Source organism: Mustela lutreola, chromosome 9, assembly GCF_030435805.1.
Source record: "Mustela lutreola isolate mMusLut2 chromosome 9, mMusLut2.pri, whole genome shotgun sequence".
In the NCBI taxonomy this organism is placed as follows: Eukaryota; Metazoa; Chordata; class Mammalia; order Carnivora; family Mustelidae; genus Mustela; species Mustela lutreola.
The window spans coordinates 127940533-127954211 of NC_081298.1; the positions used below are offsets into that span (position 1 = coordinate 127940533).

General features: G+C 40.4%; 1 protein-coding gene across 1 annotated transcript in view; it reads right to left on the reverse strand.

The window, feature by feature from the left end:
• Positions 1-77: 77 nt before the first annotated feature.
• UBXN2A (UBX domain protein 2A) overlaps positions 78-13679 on the reverse strand; it is a 53374-nt gene continuing 39772 nt past the window's right edge. The window contains exon 7 of the mRNA XM_059132519.1: positions 78-3384. Coding sequence (XP_058988502.1) covers positions 3192-3384 — 193 coding nt within the window. The 3' untranslated portion in view covers positions 78-3191. The remainder of the gene's footprint in view (positions 3385-13679) is intronic.

Genomic DNA, 13679 nt, shown 5'->3' on the forward strand with positions numbered 1-13679 from the left:
AAATGTTGATTCTCAAACTGAATGACTTTGCCAGTGCCAAATAAAAGTAACAAATACACCCAGATGCAACTACTGTGTAAGAAACAACTGTAGATTATTTCACAGATCCTTTTAATGAATTATTATTTCATTCTTAAGACATTCTTTAACTGTTAGCCAAAGATTGCTTTCAAAATAAGGCACTGAAACAGATGCATAATACCGTATTTTCAACACAATGAAACATAAGGAAAAGTGTTCTGAATGAAAAAAAGTCTATAAAATAAAATAAGACCAGTTTTACAGCCAGCATAATGCATACTAATTTAACTATTAAATCAGAATCTGTAAAACCAGAAATGTACTTCTTGTATCAGCCTAAACAATGATTTTCAAGAGACTGATGAGTTTTGAAACAACTATGTAGGTCAAACTGTATTCCACACCTAAAATGTTTTGTTTTCAAGTTTGCCTTCCCTCGCCAAATTCAATTTATATCTTCTAACATCAGTGTTTTACATAATCCACACACTGAATTAACAGCCTTTTAGTTTTCTATTTTTAAGGTAGAAAGCTTTAACGAATGATTCTCATTTTGAAAACCTCTGAGAGTATTATTCACATTAACGAAGGTGTTCACAGTTACAGAAATGAAGTATTGCTGATGATGGGTCTTTCTCCATAGGAATTTCTCACTGGGGTATATTTTACATGTACACACAAGAAAACCTCCAATGTATATTCTGGATAGATAATTAAAAATTGGAAAATCCACAAAGGAGGTTTTTTTAATAGGTACGAGAAAATATTTCCAATGAGAAGCCCTTTGACAGAAATATATGGAGAATCACATAGACTATGCAAATTAAAATATACAAAGTTTCATGACAGGCCTATAGGAAACCTTTTCTTACAGACTCTTGAAAAATATATTAACCATCATCATATTTTTATATCTGAAAGAGTTCACTGATGTTTACCATCCCCTCATTTTAAGAATACCGTTGTATTTCACTGGAGTGGCTCTACTACAGCCGTAAACATTGTGACAGTACTTTCTATTATCTATCTGTTCACTTCTGAAAGTAAATGACAAAAGGAAAAGGCTCTCCTTTGCCCTTCCTCTCTTCCTGATAAAAAGATTAAGCCTCTACCCTATGGAAGGCTGCGAGCTAGAAAAGGAAGCAGTCTTGTTAGGGACCCGAACACAAGACATCTAGTTGTGTGTATTTCCCTTTCGTTATTCATGAGCTTCTAATGAAAATCTCATTTAAATGTTCCAGCCTCAGAAGAGGCTGCCTGGAGAAGAGGAGTACAGGTTTATACCATGATTAAGAGTTAAAGGGCAACAGTCTAAGAACCAACCGTGGGAGAGAAAGGATTAAACCTAAAAGGTCCAGAAGTCCCATTTGAGTGGAGAGTCTTCTTCCACTGTTCCTGGTGAAACACGCAGGTTTATTTTCTTAGGGTGGAGGCACAGTGAAGGAATGGTTCTTCTACTACATACCTAAAAATCACTTGAGATCTTGCAAATGCAGAGATCTGGGACCCATCCCAGATACCGTGAATCAGAATGTGTGTGGCAGATGCTTGGAACAGATACTCTGAAGTGTTTCCCTAGTGATTCTTACACTAAGACTCGAGAATCACTGTAAACTGCTTTGTAAGAATGGTTCTTGCAGGAGGTCCCTAAGTCAAACTGTTTTCATAACCAAACTAAGACATTATTTGCCCCCACTTCTCTAGTGAATATACAGCAGCATTTACCAGAGGCCACACGATGTGCAACATCCAACAGAATGAAAGCTGAAGCAGATACAAGAGTCCATCTGTCTTCTCTAAGTCAGATGGTAAAGACAGTTGCAAAAAATGGAATACAATGCCACTTTACTCACTGAATTTTTTAGAAAATGCATTTTCAATAAAATGTGGTTTTATATTAACATGTGCTTATTATTTTTAATGAATAAATATTTTATAATTTATTTTCAGTATCATATATATAACCCACATAAACAAAAGGTCTCAGGACCAAAAAGTCTGAGAACTGCTCTTCCAGCAGATACCCAGTGCCCTGTGAACATTACTGCTGATAGGTATGGCTACTTAGTTCCTTGGCACATTCAATGTAAATTCTGCTTTAAATAAGATTCAATAGGGAATTTGCAAAAAAAACTTCTTAAACTTATCTTCAGGCAAGGGAATTCAATCTGACAGTGAAATATAGAAGTCTAACCAGTTTGAATTAAAAGACTAAGATACAAAACATGTTTTCCTTAGTGGCATCAGAATGTAATAAATAATCCTTTAATATATACCCAGGTGGGCTCTGATATATATGGAATTGAAAGCCATACTTTATCTGATGCAGTTAAAAAATATTAAATAGCAATGTGTCAACACAAGCATTAGATTCTAAGTGAGTGGTAGCAAATGAAAGGCTAACTCAAAAATGTTAGCTAAAAACAAATCCCTAATTTTCAAAAGAAAACAAAATAACGGCTGAACTAGGGTTCCTGCATAGAAAAGAAATTTTTAAAAATTACACTTCTTGAAAATGTCAAAATGTGAGTAGGCAGATTAATACTGACATTATACTAAGCTGCAGTTTTATTCTTAGAATACATTTTAGATACTGTGCCAAATGAGTATATTTCACCATTAGAAAGTAAAAATTGAGAACATTTTGAGGTTCAGGCATAGCTCTGGTGAAAGCAGTTCCTTCCAGCCTTCTGACTGTATCTCAGATGTAAAATCATTACACTGATGTTTTAACCTGCCATGTAAATTTCTTAATGTATTGTCATTTCAAAAATCTGAGACAGCTAACATCTGAACATACCGCTGCTGTTTGGGAATATCTGAATGAATGGTGCCGTGATTATATTTGCTAACTTATACACATTAAGATTCTATATGATATATAGTGATTTAATATACCTTATTGTTGAATAACTAACTGGTATTTGAAAATAAGTGTAGTTTTCTTTCTGAGCAGCTTTTTGGGAAAAGTGCACTGAATATAGTTTCCAGTCATGGTTCACTTTCCTAACTTATACTTATTTAAAAATCTTCTCATCAGGAGGGAGTTAAATAGTGCTTGAACCAGAAGTCCAGTGAATCTCACTTCCTTTCCCTCATTTTGGTTTGGATGTTCATTTACAACCATCATTTCTCTGTAAACTTTCCACTCAGTGTATCAAAAATCAATGTTATGAAAGTTCTCTAAAAGGTTCAGCGGTTTTTTGGAGTCTCTGAATGATTACAGCATTCTGTAAATCTGCTTCTTCCAATGTGAGTGTTTCATCTAGCAATTTGAGGAAAGGAAGAGCTGTGGCCAGGGAAAAGGGAGGACTTCTCTGAGATCCTTGGTATTTTTCGATGAAGTCTTTGATGTGGCTTATCCTGTAAAACAGCACAAACTATTAATATAATTTTATGAAAACCTGAGTAAATTTAGTAAGGTAATAAGCTGAAGATATCTTTCTAGTTATGTTAATACACAGAATAGTCAAATTATGATAGAACTGATCATTTGGGCCATCTTTTTAAAGGCTGATCCTGGATAGTAAGGAATTACTATTAATTATCTTCAGTGTGACAAGTATTATGGTTACATTTTTATTTATACTTTGTTTTAAATTTAATATATATTATTAGTTTCAGAGGTAGAGTACAGTGACTCATCAGTCCTATATAATTTTATGGTTACATTTTTATAGAGTACGTCCCTTTTAGAGTTATACATTAAAATATTTAATAGGAAACTATACGAAGTCTAAGATTTCCTTGAAAACAGTTCATTAGAACTGAATGAGGAATTACTATGTCTTCTCTTTTGTTTGGGTACATGTGTGTATCTGGAAGTTCCTATAATATAAAGTTTATTTATCTTTAACTGGTTCTGAATGGATCATATATGTACTATACTATAGTACTATTACACAGATACAGGCTATGTCTCTTAAATACCAGGTCATGCTGTGTTTCAAACACAATTAGTAAAATTCCTAACTCAGTGTAGGCAGAATTGCAGTTATTATAATCAACACTACAATAACTGCAATTTTGGAGGTCAGCTCAAAGTTATGTTCACCTAAATATGTATGTAGTATATATTTTTAAAGATTTTATTTATTTGATAGAGAGAGAGACAATGAGAGAACACAAGCAGCGGGATTGGAAGAGTGAGAAGCAGGCCTCCTGCTGTGAGCACGGAGCCTGATGCGAGCTTGATCCCATCAAGGACCATGACCTGAGCCAAAGGCAGGCGCTTAAACACTATGCCACCCAGGCACCCCTATGTGTATGTATTTAGAGAGAACGCATACAGAGTTCATTACAACTAAGATGCCAGTGATTTTAAAACACATCACTTTATGTTTTGCTAAAAAAAAATCCAGATTATGACAAAATACTTTAACATGTAGAATTTTTATATTTATTGAAAGCACAATTTCATGTAAACATTTCTCAAATCAAGCATGTGCTTCTATTAGAATAAAATGGTTAAGCCACTCTTTTAATACTTGAACATTGTTCAGACTCAGATCCTTTCAATCACTTTTGATTCGGTCATAATGTGGTACACATTCTTCTCTCTCTCTTTTTTTTTTTTTTAAAGATTTTATTTGAGGGGCGCTTGGGTGGCTCAGTGGGTTAAGTGTCTGCCTTTGGCTCAGGTCATGATCTCAGGGTCCTGGGATCAAGCCCCACACTGGGCTGTCTGCTCAGCAGGGAGCCTGCCTCCCCTACCTCCCCTGCCTGCCTCTCTGCCTACTTGTGATCTCTGTCAAATAAATAAATAAAATCTTTAAAAAAAGATTTTATTTATTTGTAAGAGAGAGAGAGAAAGCATGAGCAGGGTGAGAGGGAGAAGCGGGTTTCTCACTGAGCAGGGAGCCCAATTCAGGGCTTGATCCCAGGTCCCTGGGATCGTGACCAGAGCTGAAGGCAGAGGCTTAACCGGCAGCCACCGGGCGCCCCTGGTACGTATTTTTCCACATTATACCAGCCCTCTGTATTAACAGGTGTGTTGGTGATAAAGAATTTCTTTAAAAAAGAAACTGTCTCTGAGATGATTTTTGTTTAGCTGAGACTTGTTCTGCATGCTTTGAGGCAGATGCCAAGAAAAAGGTAATTATGTAATGACTGTCATGTGGTCAACCATGGATTTTAGGATAAACTCTCATTTCAGAGAGGCTAAAATGGGAAAAAATGTTTAACTCAGAATTAATGAACTATGCTATTATCATGGAAAACAGAATCCTAATCAATTCACTAAAGTTCATTAACTGTCTATTAAAGCTGTGTGAGTTGCCAAAAAAGTCTAGGACACAGTCTCATGTATTTGGGTACCAAGAGTTGGGATAACAAAAGGCTAAAGCTAACAGCAAATGTTATAAATATGAAAAGAAAACAGCAGGGCATTTGGGTGGCTCAGTTGGTTAAGCAACTGCCTTTGGCTCAGGTCATGATCCTGGGGTCCCAGAATCAAGCCCTACATCCGGCTCTCTGCTCCACGGGGAGTCTGCTTCTCCCTCTGACTACTCTCTCATGCTCTCTCTCTCTCAAATAAATAAATAAATCTTTTTTTTTTTAAGTAAAAATTTTTAGACATACACTATGATCTCTGTGTTGTCATTAAGAGAATAAAAAAATGCAAATCTAAAAAGCTGTAAGAGGATAAAAATAGTAAGTACACATTACGCTCAAAAGGAGGCAAGAAAGGACAAAAAAAGAGTAAGACGGGGTGCTGGGTGGCACAGTCAGTTAAGTGTTCAACTCTTGGTGTCTCCAGTGGGGCTCAGCAATCAGCATGGAGTCTGCTTAGAACAGTCTCTCTTTCTCTCTCTCTCCCTCTGCCCATTTTCTCACCCATACAGATAAACAAATCTATGAAAGGAAAAAAAAAAAAAAAAAAAAAAAAAGTATAGGGGTGCCTGGGTGGTGCAGTCATTTGGGGACCCAACTCTTGGTTTCAACTAGGGTCATGATCTCAGAGTCGTGAGACTGAGCCCCGTGTGGGGCTCCACGATCAGCATGGAGTCGGCTTGGGATTATCTTTCCCCCTCCTTCTGCCCCTCCCACTCATGCTCATTCTAAAATAAAATAAATAAACCTTAAAAAAAAAAAAAAAGAAAGAAAGAAAGAAAGAAAAGGGCACCTAGGTGGCTCAGTAGGTTAAGCATCTGTCTTGGGCTCAGGTTATGATCCCAGGGTCCTGGGATTGAGCCCCGCACTGGGCTCCCTGCTCAGCGGAGAGTCTACTTCTCCCTGCCTCTCTGCCTCTGCCTGCCTCTCTTCCTGCTTGTGCACACAAGCCTGTTCTGTCAAATAAATCTTAAAAAAAATAAGAAGACATGGGGTAAAGAGAAAACAAAGAGCAAGATAGTAGCCTTAAACTCAATTAGTTCAGGATATTATATATCAATGTCAAAAGTGGATTAAACATTCCAATTTACAAAGGGTGGTGTTGGGGGATTGGGGGGGGGCAGAGGGGTACCTGGCTGAAAAAAAAAAAGCTTAAAAAGTTTTTTTAAAAAATAAAAAACAAAGCCTGGGCCACCTCTGCTGTGGACTACGGCGAGATGGTGACCATCGCCGGGCTTGGGGAGGCTATGCAGGGAAGCAAACCCAGTTAGCCAGAGCCGCCCCTGCCCTAGCAGCAGCATCAGGAAGAAGCTATGGGAGCTGAGCCCAGAGAAGCAGCAGCACCCTTATGGATGGTGGGTACCTGAGCCCAGACTCGCCCACCTACGTCTTGCACCCAACAGAGCAGAATGATGGCCTCAATCCAGTGATCCAGATCATTTACAGTGGAAAATTTAGACTGGATTATTTCTGGGCTGTCCTGCAGTGTGATGAAAGAAGTGAATGAGCATTTTTTTTTTTTTAAAGAGATTTACTTACTCACTTGAGAGGGAGAGTGTGAATGGGTCCCTGCGGACAGGAGCGAGCCGGGGGAGAGGAGAGAATCTCCAGCAGACTGCTCACTGAGCGCAGAGCCCGATGCGGGGCTCGACCCCACCACCCAAGATCACGACCTGAGTCAGAGTCAACAGCTGGATGCTTAGAGGTGCCTGGGTGGCTCAATGGGTTAAGCCTCTGCCTTCGGCTCAGGTTGTGAACCCGGGGTCCTGGGATCGAGCCCCGCATCGGGCTCTCTGCTCAGCAGGGAGCCTGCTTCCTCTGCTCTCTCTCTGCCTGCCTCTCTGCCTACTTGTAATCTTTTGTCTGTCAAATAAATAAATAAAATCTTAAAAAAAAAAAAAAAGAGTTGGATGCTTAACTGATGAAGCCATGCAGACGCCCTAGACGTGAACAAGCTTTTAAACTAACAGGAGAAGCTACTAAGTCAAAAGCAGCCAATTATGCAATGGGACTTTTTTAGAAAGTTCTCTTACAGTCACCTCAAAATGACTGACAAGAGGAAAGGAACTAACCCACTCTAATATTTGAGAAACAGGCCAAAAACTATGAAATTTAGCACCACAGGTATTAGTGGATTGAGGGCCCCGAGTTTATTGCCCATACTCTTGATTAGGATGCAAAGAATTACCACTGCTGGGAACATCAACAATGGGTTATTCAGGAATTTAAGCTTTGGGATAATGAGCTGCAATATGTAGACCAATTTTTTTTTTTTAAGATTTTATGTATCTGTGGGGCGCCTGGGTGGCTCAGTGGGTTAAGCCGCTGCCTTTGGCTCGGGTCATGATCTCAGGGTCCTGGGATCGAGTCCCGCATCGGGCTCTCTGCTCAGCAGGGAGCCTGCTTCCCTCTCTCTCTCTCTGCCTGCCTCTCCATCTACTTGTGATTTCTCTCTGTCAAATAAATAAATAAAAATCTTTTAAAAAAAAAAAAAAAAGATTTTATGTATCTGACAGAGAGTGCCAGCACAAGTAGGGGGAGCAGCAGGCAGAGGGAGAGGGAGAAGCAGGCTCCCCGCCAATGCAGGGCTCAATCCTAGGACCCTGGGATCATGACCTGAGCCAAAGGCAGACACCTAACAAATGAGCCACCCAGACGCTCCAATGTAGACCAATTTTTTTTGGGGGGGTGTTAGAACAGCACTTTTTAAAAAAAAATTTATTTTTTATTTTTTTATAAACATATAATGTATTTTTATCCCCAGGGGTACAGGTCTGTGAATTGCCAGGTTTACACACTTCACAGCACTCACCATAGCACATACTCTCCCAATGTCCATAACCCCACCACCCTCTCCCCGACCCCCCTCCCCCTAGCAACCCTCAGTTTGTTTTGTGAGATTAAGAGTCACTTATGGTTGGGGCACCTGGGTGGCTCAGTGGGTTAAAGCCTCTGCCTTCCGCTCATGTCATGGTCCCAGGATCCTGGGATAGAGCCCCCGCATTGCATCGGTTTCTCTGCTCAGCAGGGAGCCTACTTCCCTTCCTTTCTCTCTGCCTGCCTCTCTGCCTACTGTGATCTCTGTCAAATAAATAAATAAAGCCTTTAAAAAAAAAAAAAAAAAGAGTCACTTACGGTTTGCGTAGACCAATTTCTTAAAAGAAGGATTTGAGAATTAACTGTCTGGACCCAAAGATACTTCGTAATTTCTAACACTACTGGCTATACTGGAGAGAGAAGTCCTTTACCCTCTGGGAATGATCAAACTAGTACCACATAATGAAAGTGCATGCAACTATTTGGAAGGGATTTTACAGGACTATGGTCTTTCCAAATATCCCAATCTACTAAATCCATTCCTTGATTTGCAACCAAGTCACAGGTCCCCCTAATTGCCTTTCTTGTGGACATTTATGAAGACACTTTTTAAAAGATTTTTTTTTTAAAGATTTTATTTATTTATTTGACAGACAAAGATCACAAGTAGGCAGAGAGAGAGGAGGACGAAGGCTCCCTGCTGAGCAGAGAGCCCGATGCGGGACTCGATCCCAGGAGCCTGGGATCATGACCTGAGCCAAAGGCAGAGGCTTTAACCCACTGAGCCACCCAGGCGCCCCTAAAAGATTTTATTTTTAATTAATCTCTACACCCAATGTGGGGCTCGAACTCAACCCTTTGATCAAGAGTCATAAGCTCTCACTGAGCTTGTGAGCCAGCCAGCCACCCCAAGGAGGACACTCTTAATAAGCATTAGAGTTGTCTGAAATCCTGGCTTTAAAAAAAAAAAAAAAGACACTTTAAGAAAGGAGTATTGGAGATATACTGAAGATCCTTTCAAAGCAAACACAGCATAGAAAGTGACCCACTGACAAACATATAGCATAACACTATCTAGAAAAAGTTGATGGGGGACGCCTGGGTGGCTCAGTTGGTTGGACGACTGCCTTCAGCTCAGGTCTTGATCCTGGAGTCCGGGGATCAAGTCCCGCATCAGACTCCCGGCTCCACAGGGAGTCTGCTTCTCTCTCTGAACTTCTCCTCGCTCATGCTCTCTCTTCCTGTCTCTCTCAAATAAATAAATAAAATTAAAAAAAAAAAAAAGTTGATGGAATACTTTAATTTTTGAAGAGACTCTATCTACTACAGGAATTTCAAACTAAAGTGATCACTCCCTTTGCCTGTGGTATAAAACATGCACTGCACTGCTTTTTAAGAACCAACTGTGAGGGTGCCTGGGGGGCTCAGTTGGTTAAGTAAACTGCCTTTGGCTCAGGGTCATGATCCTGGAGTTTCGGATCGAGTCCCGCATCTGGCTCTGAGCTCAGCGAGGAGCTGGCTTCTCCCTCACCCCTCCCCTCTCATGCCCTCTCTCTCAAATAAAAAAGTCTTTAAAAAAACAAAACAAAGGGGCACCTGGGTGGCTCCGTGGGTCAAAGTCTCTGCCTTTGGCTCACGTCATGATCCCAGGGTCTGGGATTGAGCCCCACACTGGGCTCTCTGCTAGGCAGGGAGCCTGCTTCCCTTCCTCTCTCTGCCTCCTTATGATCTGTCTGTCAAATAAATAAATAAAATCTTAAAAAAAAAAATCTCCCTGGGACGCCTGGGTGGCTCAGTTGGTTAAGCAGCTGCCTTCGGCTTAGGTGATGATCCCAGCATCCTGGGATGGAGTCCCACATCGGGCTCCTTGCTCAGCAGGGAGCCTGCTTCTCCCTCTGCCTCTGCCTGCCATTCTGTCTGCCTGTGCTCGCTCTCTCCCCCCCCCCTCTGATAAATAAATAAAATCTTTAAAAAAAAAATAATCTCCCTCGTCTTACAAAAAACAAAACAAAAAACCCAACTGTGATGCTTCTTGGGTGCTGCTATTCAGACTGGCAATTTGATTATTTTATTTCATTCATTTATTTTTTGAAGATTTTATTTATTTGACAGAGAGCGAGCACAGGCAGGCTGGGGGGCAGGCAGATGAAGAGGGAGAGAAGTAGGCTCTCCACTAAGCAGGGAGCCCAACTCAGGGCTCGATCCCAGGACCTTGGGAGCATGACCTGAGCCTAAGGGAGACGCTTTTCAGACTAAGCCACCCAGGCACCCCTAATTATGTATAAAGCAAAGTAATTTGGGGGGAGAAGAAATAGTCTTAAGAAGGAACTTCTGTATATTTATTCAATCCCTTAACATCAGCTCCTCCGTAAAGGGAATGTGGGCCAGGATCTGCAGCATTAATGAGTGCAAGTAACTTGTATGTATGGATATAATGTATGGATATAACTTGTATGTATGGATGGATATAATGTAACTTAAATTTTAGTTCAGGAAGCAAGGCATGCAACTGTTACTTCTGGGCTACTATGCCAAACTAACGAATCCCAAAAGAATGGTTTTATAACAAAATTACAGATGTATCCTAAAAACTTTTTAAATTTAAAATTAAAAAATAAAAACAAAGTCTGATTAATAATCACTTAATAAATACTGTTGGCCAGAGTTTTTCAAATGCTTTAGTTGTTCAAGAAAAGAAAAGTCTAGGTGACTATTTGTTACTAAAAATGGTGCAAGTATTCTTCTAGACAAAGAAAGTTGAGATTCAAATATTTTATTTCCCTGAAAATATAGAAATTTAGATTGGAATAACAAATTCCCTCTTCCATTTTCCACATGTTTAGTTTGCCTTCCTCCCATCTGAAAGAACTTGGGTCACAGAAGAACATCCTAAGGCACCATTTAAACATATGCTGCTTCTATTACGGGGGCACCTGAGTGGCTCAAGCAGTTAAGTGATGGACTGATTTCCGCTCAGGTCATGATCTCAGGGTTATGAGATTGAACTCCACGCTGGTGTGGAGTCTGCATATTTTTCTCTCTCTCCCCTGTGGCCTCTCCCCACCCTCTCTTATAAAGAAATTGTTAAAAAATTATGAACACATGCTTCTATTATTATGATCATCAGCTCTCTGATTCTTGCTGTGTAGGGTAGTTTGCTATTTAGAAATAATATAAAAGTGAAATGCCTTGAAGAGAGCCTAATATATAGAAAACATTCAATAGGTGGTAGCTAAAAACAAAACACAAAACAAGAATCAAAAAAGACTGTTAACCTAGTCATAAAAACTATACTTGAGTAACTATTGACAAGAAATACCTTTAAATATACAGAAACATAAATACATAGATATAATGAAATTAAAGAGAAAGATATGTACACCATGCAAGCATTAATCATAAAGAGGCTTATGTGACTACATTAGTATCAGGTAAACTATGATAAAAAATTATCAGGGATTAAAAGGGACATTTCTGGGCGCCTGGGTGGCTCGGTGGGTTAAGCCGCTGCCTTCGGCTCGGGTCATGATCTCAGGGTCCTGGGATCGAGTCCCGCATCGGGCTCTCTGCTCAGCAGGGAGCCTGCTTCCTTCTCTCTCTCTCTCTCTCTCTCTCTGCCTACTTGTGATCTCTCTCTGTCAAATAAATAAATAAAATCTTAAAAAAAAAAAAAATAAAAAAATAAAAGGGACATTTCTCAGTGTTAAAAAGGTCAATTAATCAGAAAAAAACTGCAATTTTACTTCTATACAGACCTAATTACAGAGCTTTAACATATGTAAATTTTAACAGAAAGAAAGGAGAAATAGACAAATCCACAATTATAGCTATAGATTTTAGGACAGCTCTACCGCTAACTGATAAAATATGCAGAAAAATAAAGAAGTAACTCAATTTTATTAAAAAGTAATAGTAATTAGGGGCGCCTGGGTGGCTCAGTGGGTTAAGCCTCTGCCTTAGGGTCAGGTCATGATCTCAGGGTCCTGGGACTGAGCCCCACATCGGGCTCTCTGCTCACCAGGGAGCCTGCTTCCTCCTCTGTCTCTGCCTGCCTCTGCCTACTTGTGATCTCTCTCTGTCAAATAAATAAATAAAATCTTTAAAAAAATAAACAAAAAGTAATTAAGAGAAAGTGGAGGGGTGCCTGGGTGGCTCAGTCCATTAAGCATGTGCCTTCAGCTCAGGTCATAATCCCAGGGTCCTGGGATCGTGCCCCATATCGGGCTCCCTGCTTGGTGGGTAGCCTGCTTCTCCCTCTCCCACTTGTGTTCTATTCCTGTGCTGTCTCTGTCTGTCAAAAAATAAATAAAATCTTACAAAAAAAAAAAAAAAAGAGAGAGAGAGAGAGAACATGGAGTTGGCAAAAGGTAAGTTAGATGGACACTCAAATAGAATGGGGAGCCCAGAACAGATCATCTGCTTTACAAAAAAGATGTTACAGCAGTTAGGTCAGGAAATTAGTCTTTTCTACAAAGTGTACAATAAACAGGACTTGGCCATGTGACTTGCTCTAGTCAATGGGATGTTAGGACAGTGATACAAGTAAATGTGCTTGTGCCTCTGCCCCTGTTATGACAAGTAGGGTGCTGATTCAAGGATGAGAGACACAGGAGTAAACCTAGACTCAGATCTGTAGCTTAAATTCGTGCTCCCTTAAATGATCTGCAAACATATGAATGAGCCCAGCTGAGATCAGTAAATCCACATCAACTGACACATAATACTCATTATTCCATGCCATGAGATTTTTCTGGCTGTTTACTGAGCAATGCTGACTGATACAGCCACATAAACAAATAGAAACCTAGAACACTACTAACAAAAATAGGATGGATAACTGATTTCATATAATGGAATACAGTATAGAAAGTAAATGAGGGACAGCAACACACATCAACATGGATGAGTCTCAAAAAAAAATTGTAGTATGATTCCATTCATGTCAATTTTAAATAAAAAGCAAAACAGCATTTCTTTCCCCTTACTGAACCTGATCCAAAAGCCACCAGGAGCGCAGAACATGGGAGCCAGAAATGATGACAGGAGTTGAGGTGGCCCGGAACAGGATCAGTCTAAGCAGGGTTCAGAAGGCATCTGTACAGGAAAGCTGCCCACCTGCCTGGTGTCAGAGCCTGAGAAGCAGGAGGAGGGTGTCAGTGCAGGGGGAGGTAAGGCAGGGGTGGTCAGAGTGTAAGCAAGGTTAGGGGTATGTCCTACAAAAGTTGTCCAGGACAGAGTGTCAGAAGCAAAGTAGGGTGAGGAATGTACCCAAACAGCGGGGTAGGAGAAGTGGCCTGGAGTGGGCCGGAAGGAGCAGCCACTGCGGCATGTCAGAACCAGGAAGGGGTGAAGAGACTAAGCAGGCATGGGGGAGAAGAGGGGTACTGAGTGTCAGAGCCAAGGAGCATGAAGAGGTCACGGACATGGGGTGTTGAAGTGGCCTGGGGGGATGTCAGAGATGCAGCAGGAAGAGAAAGGAACTGAAATGGGAACTCAGTCAGGATAAAGAC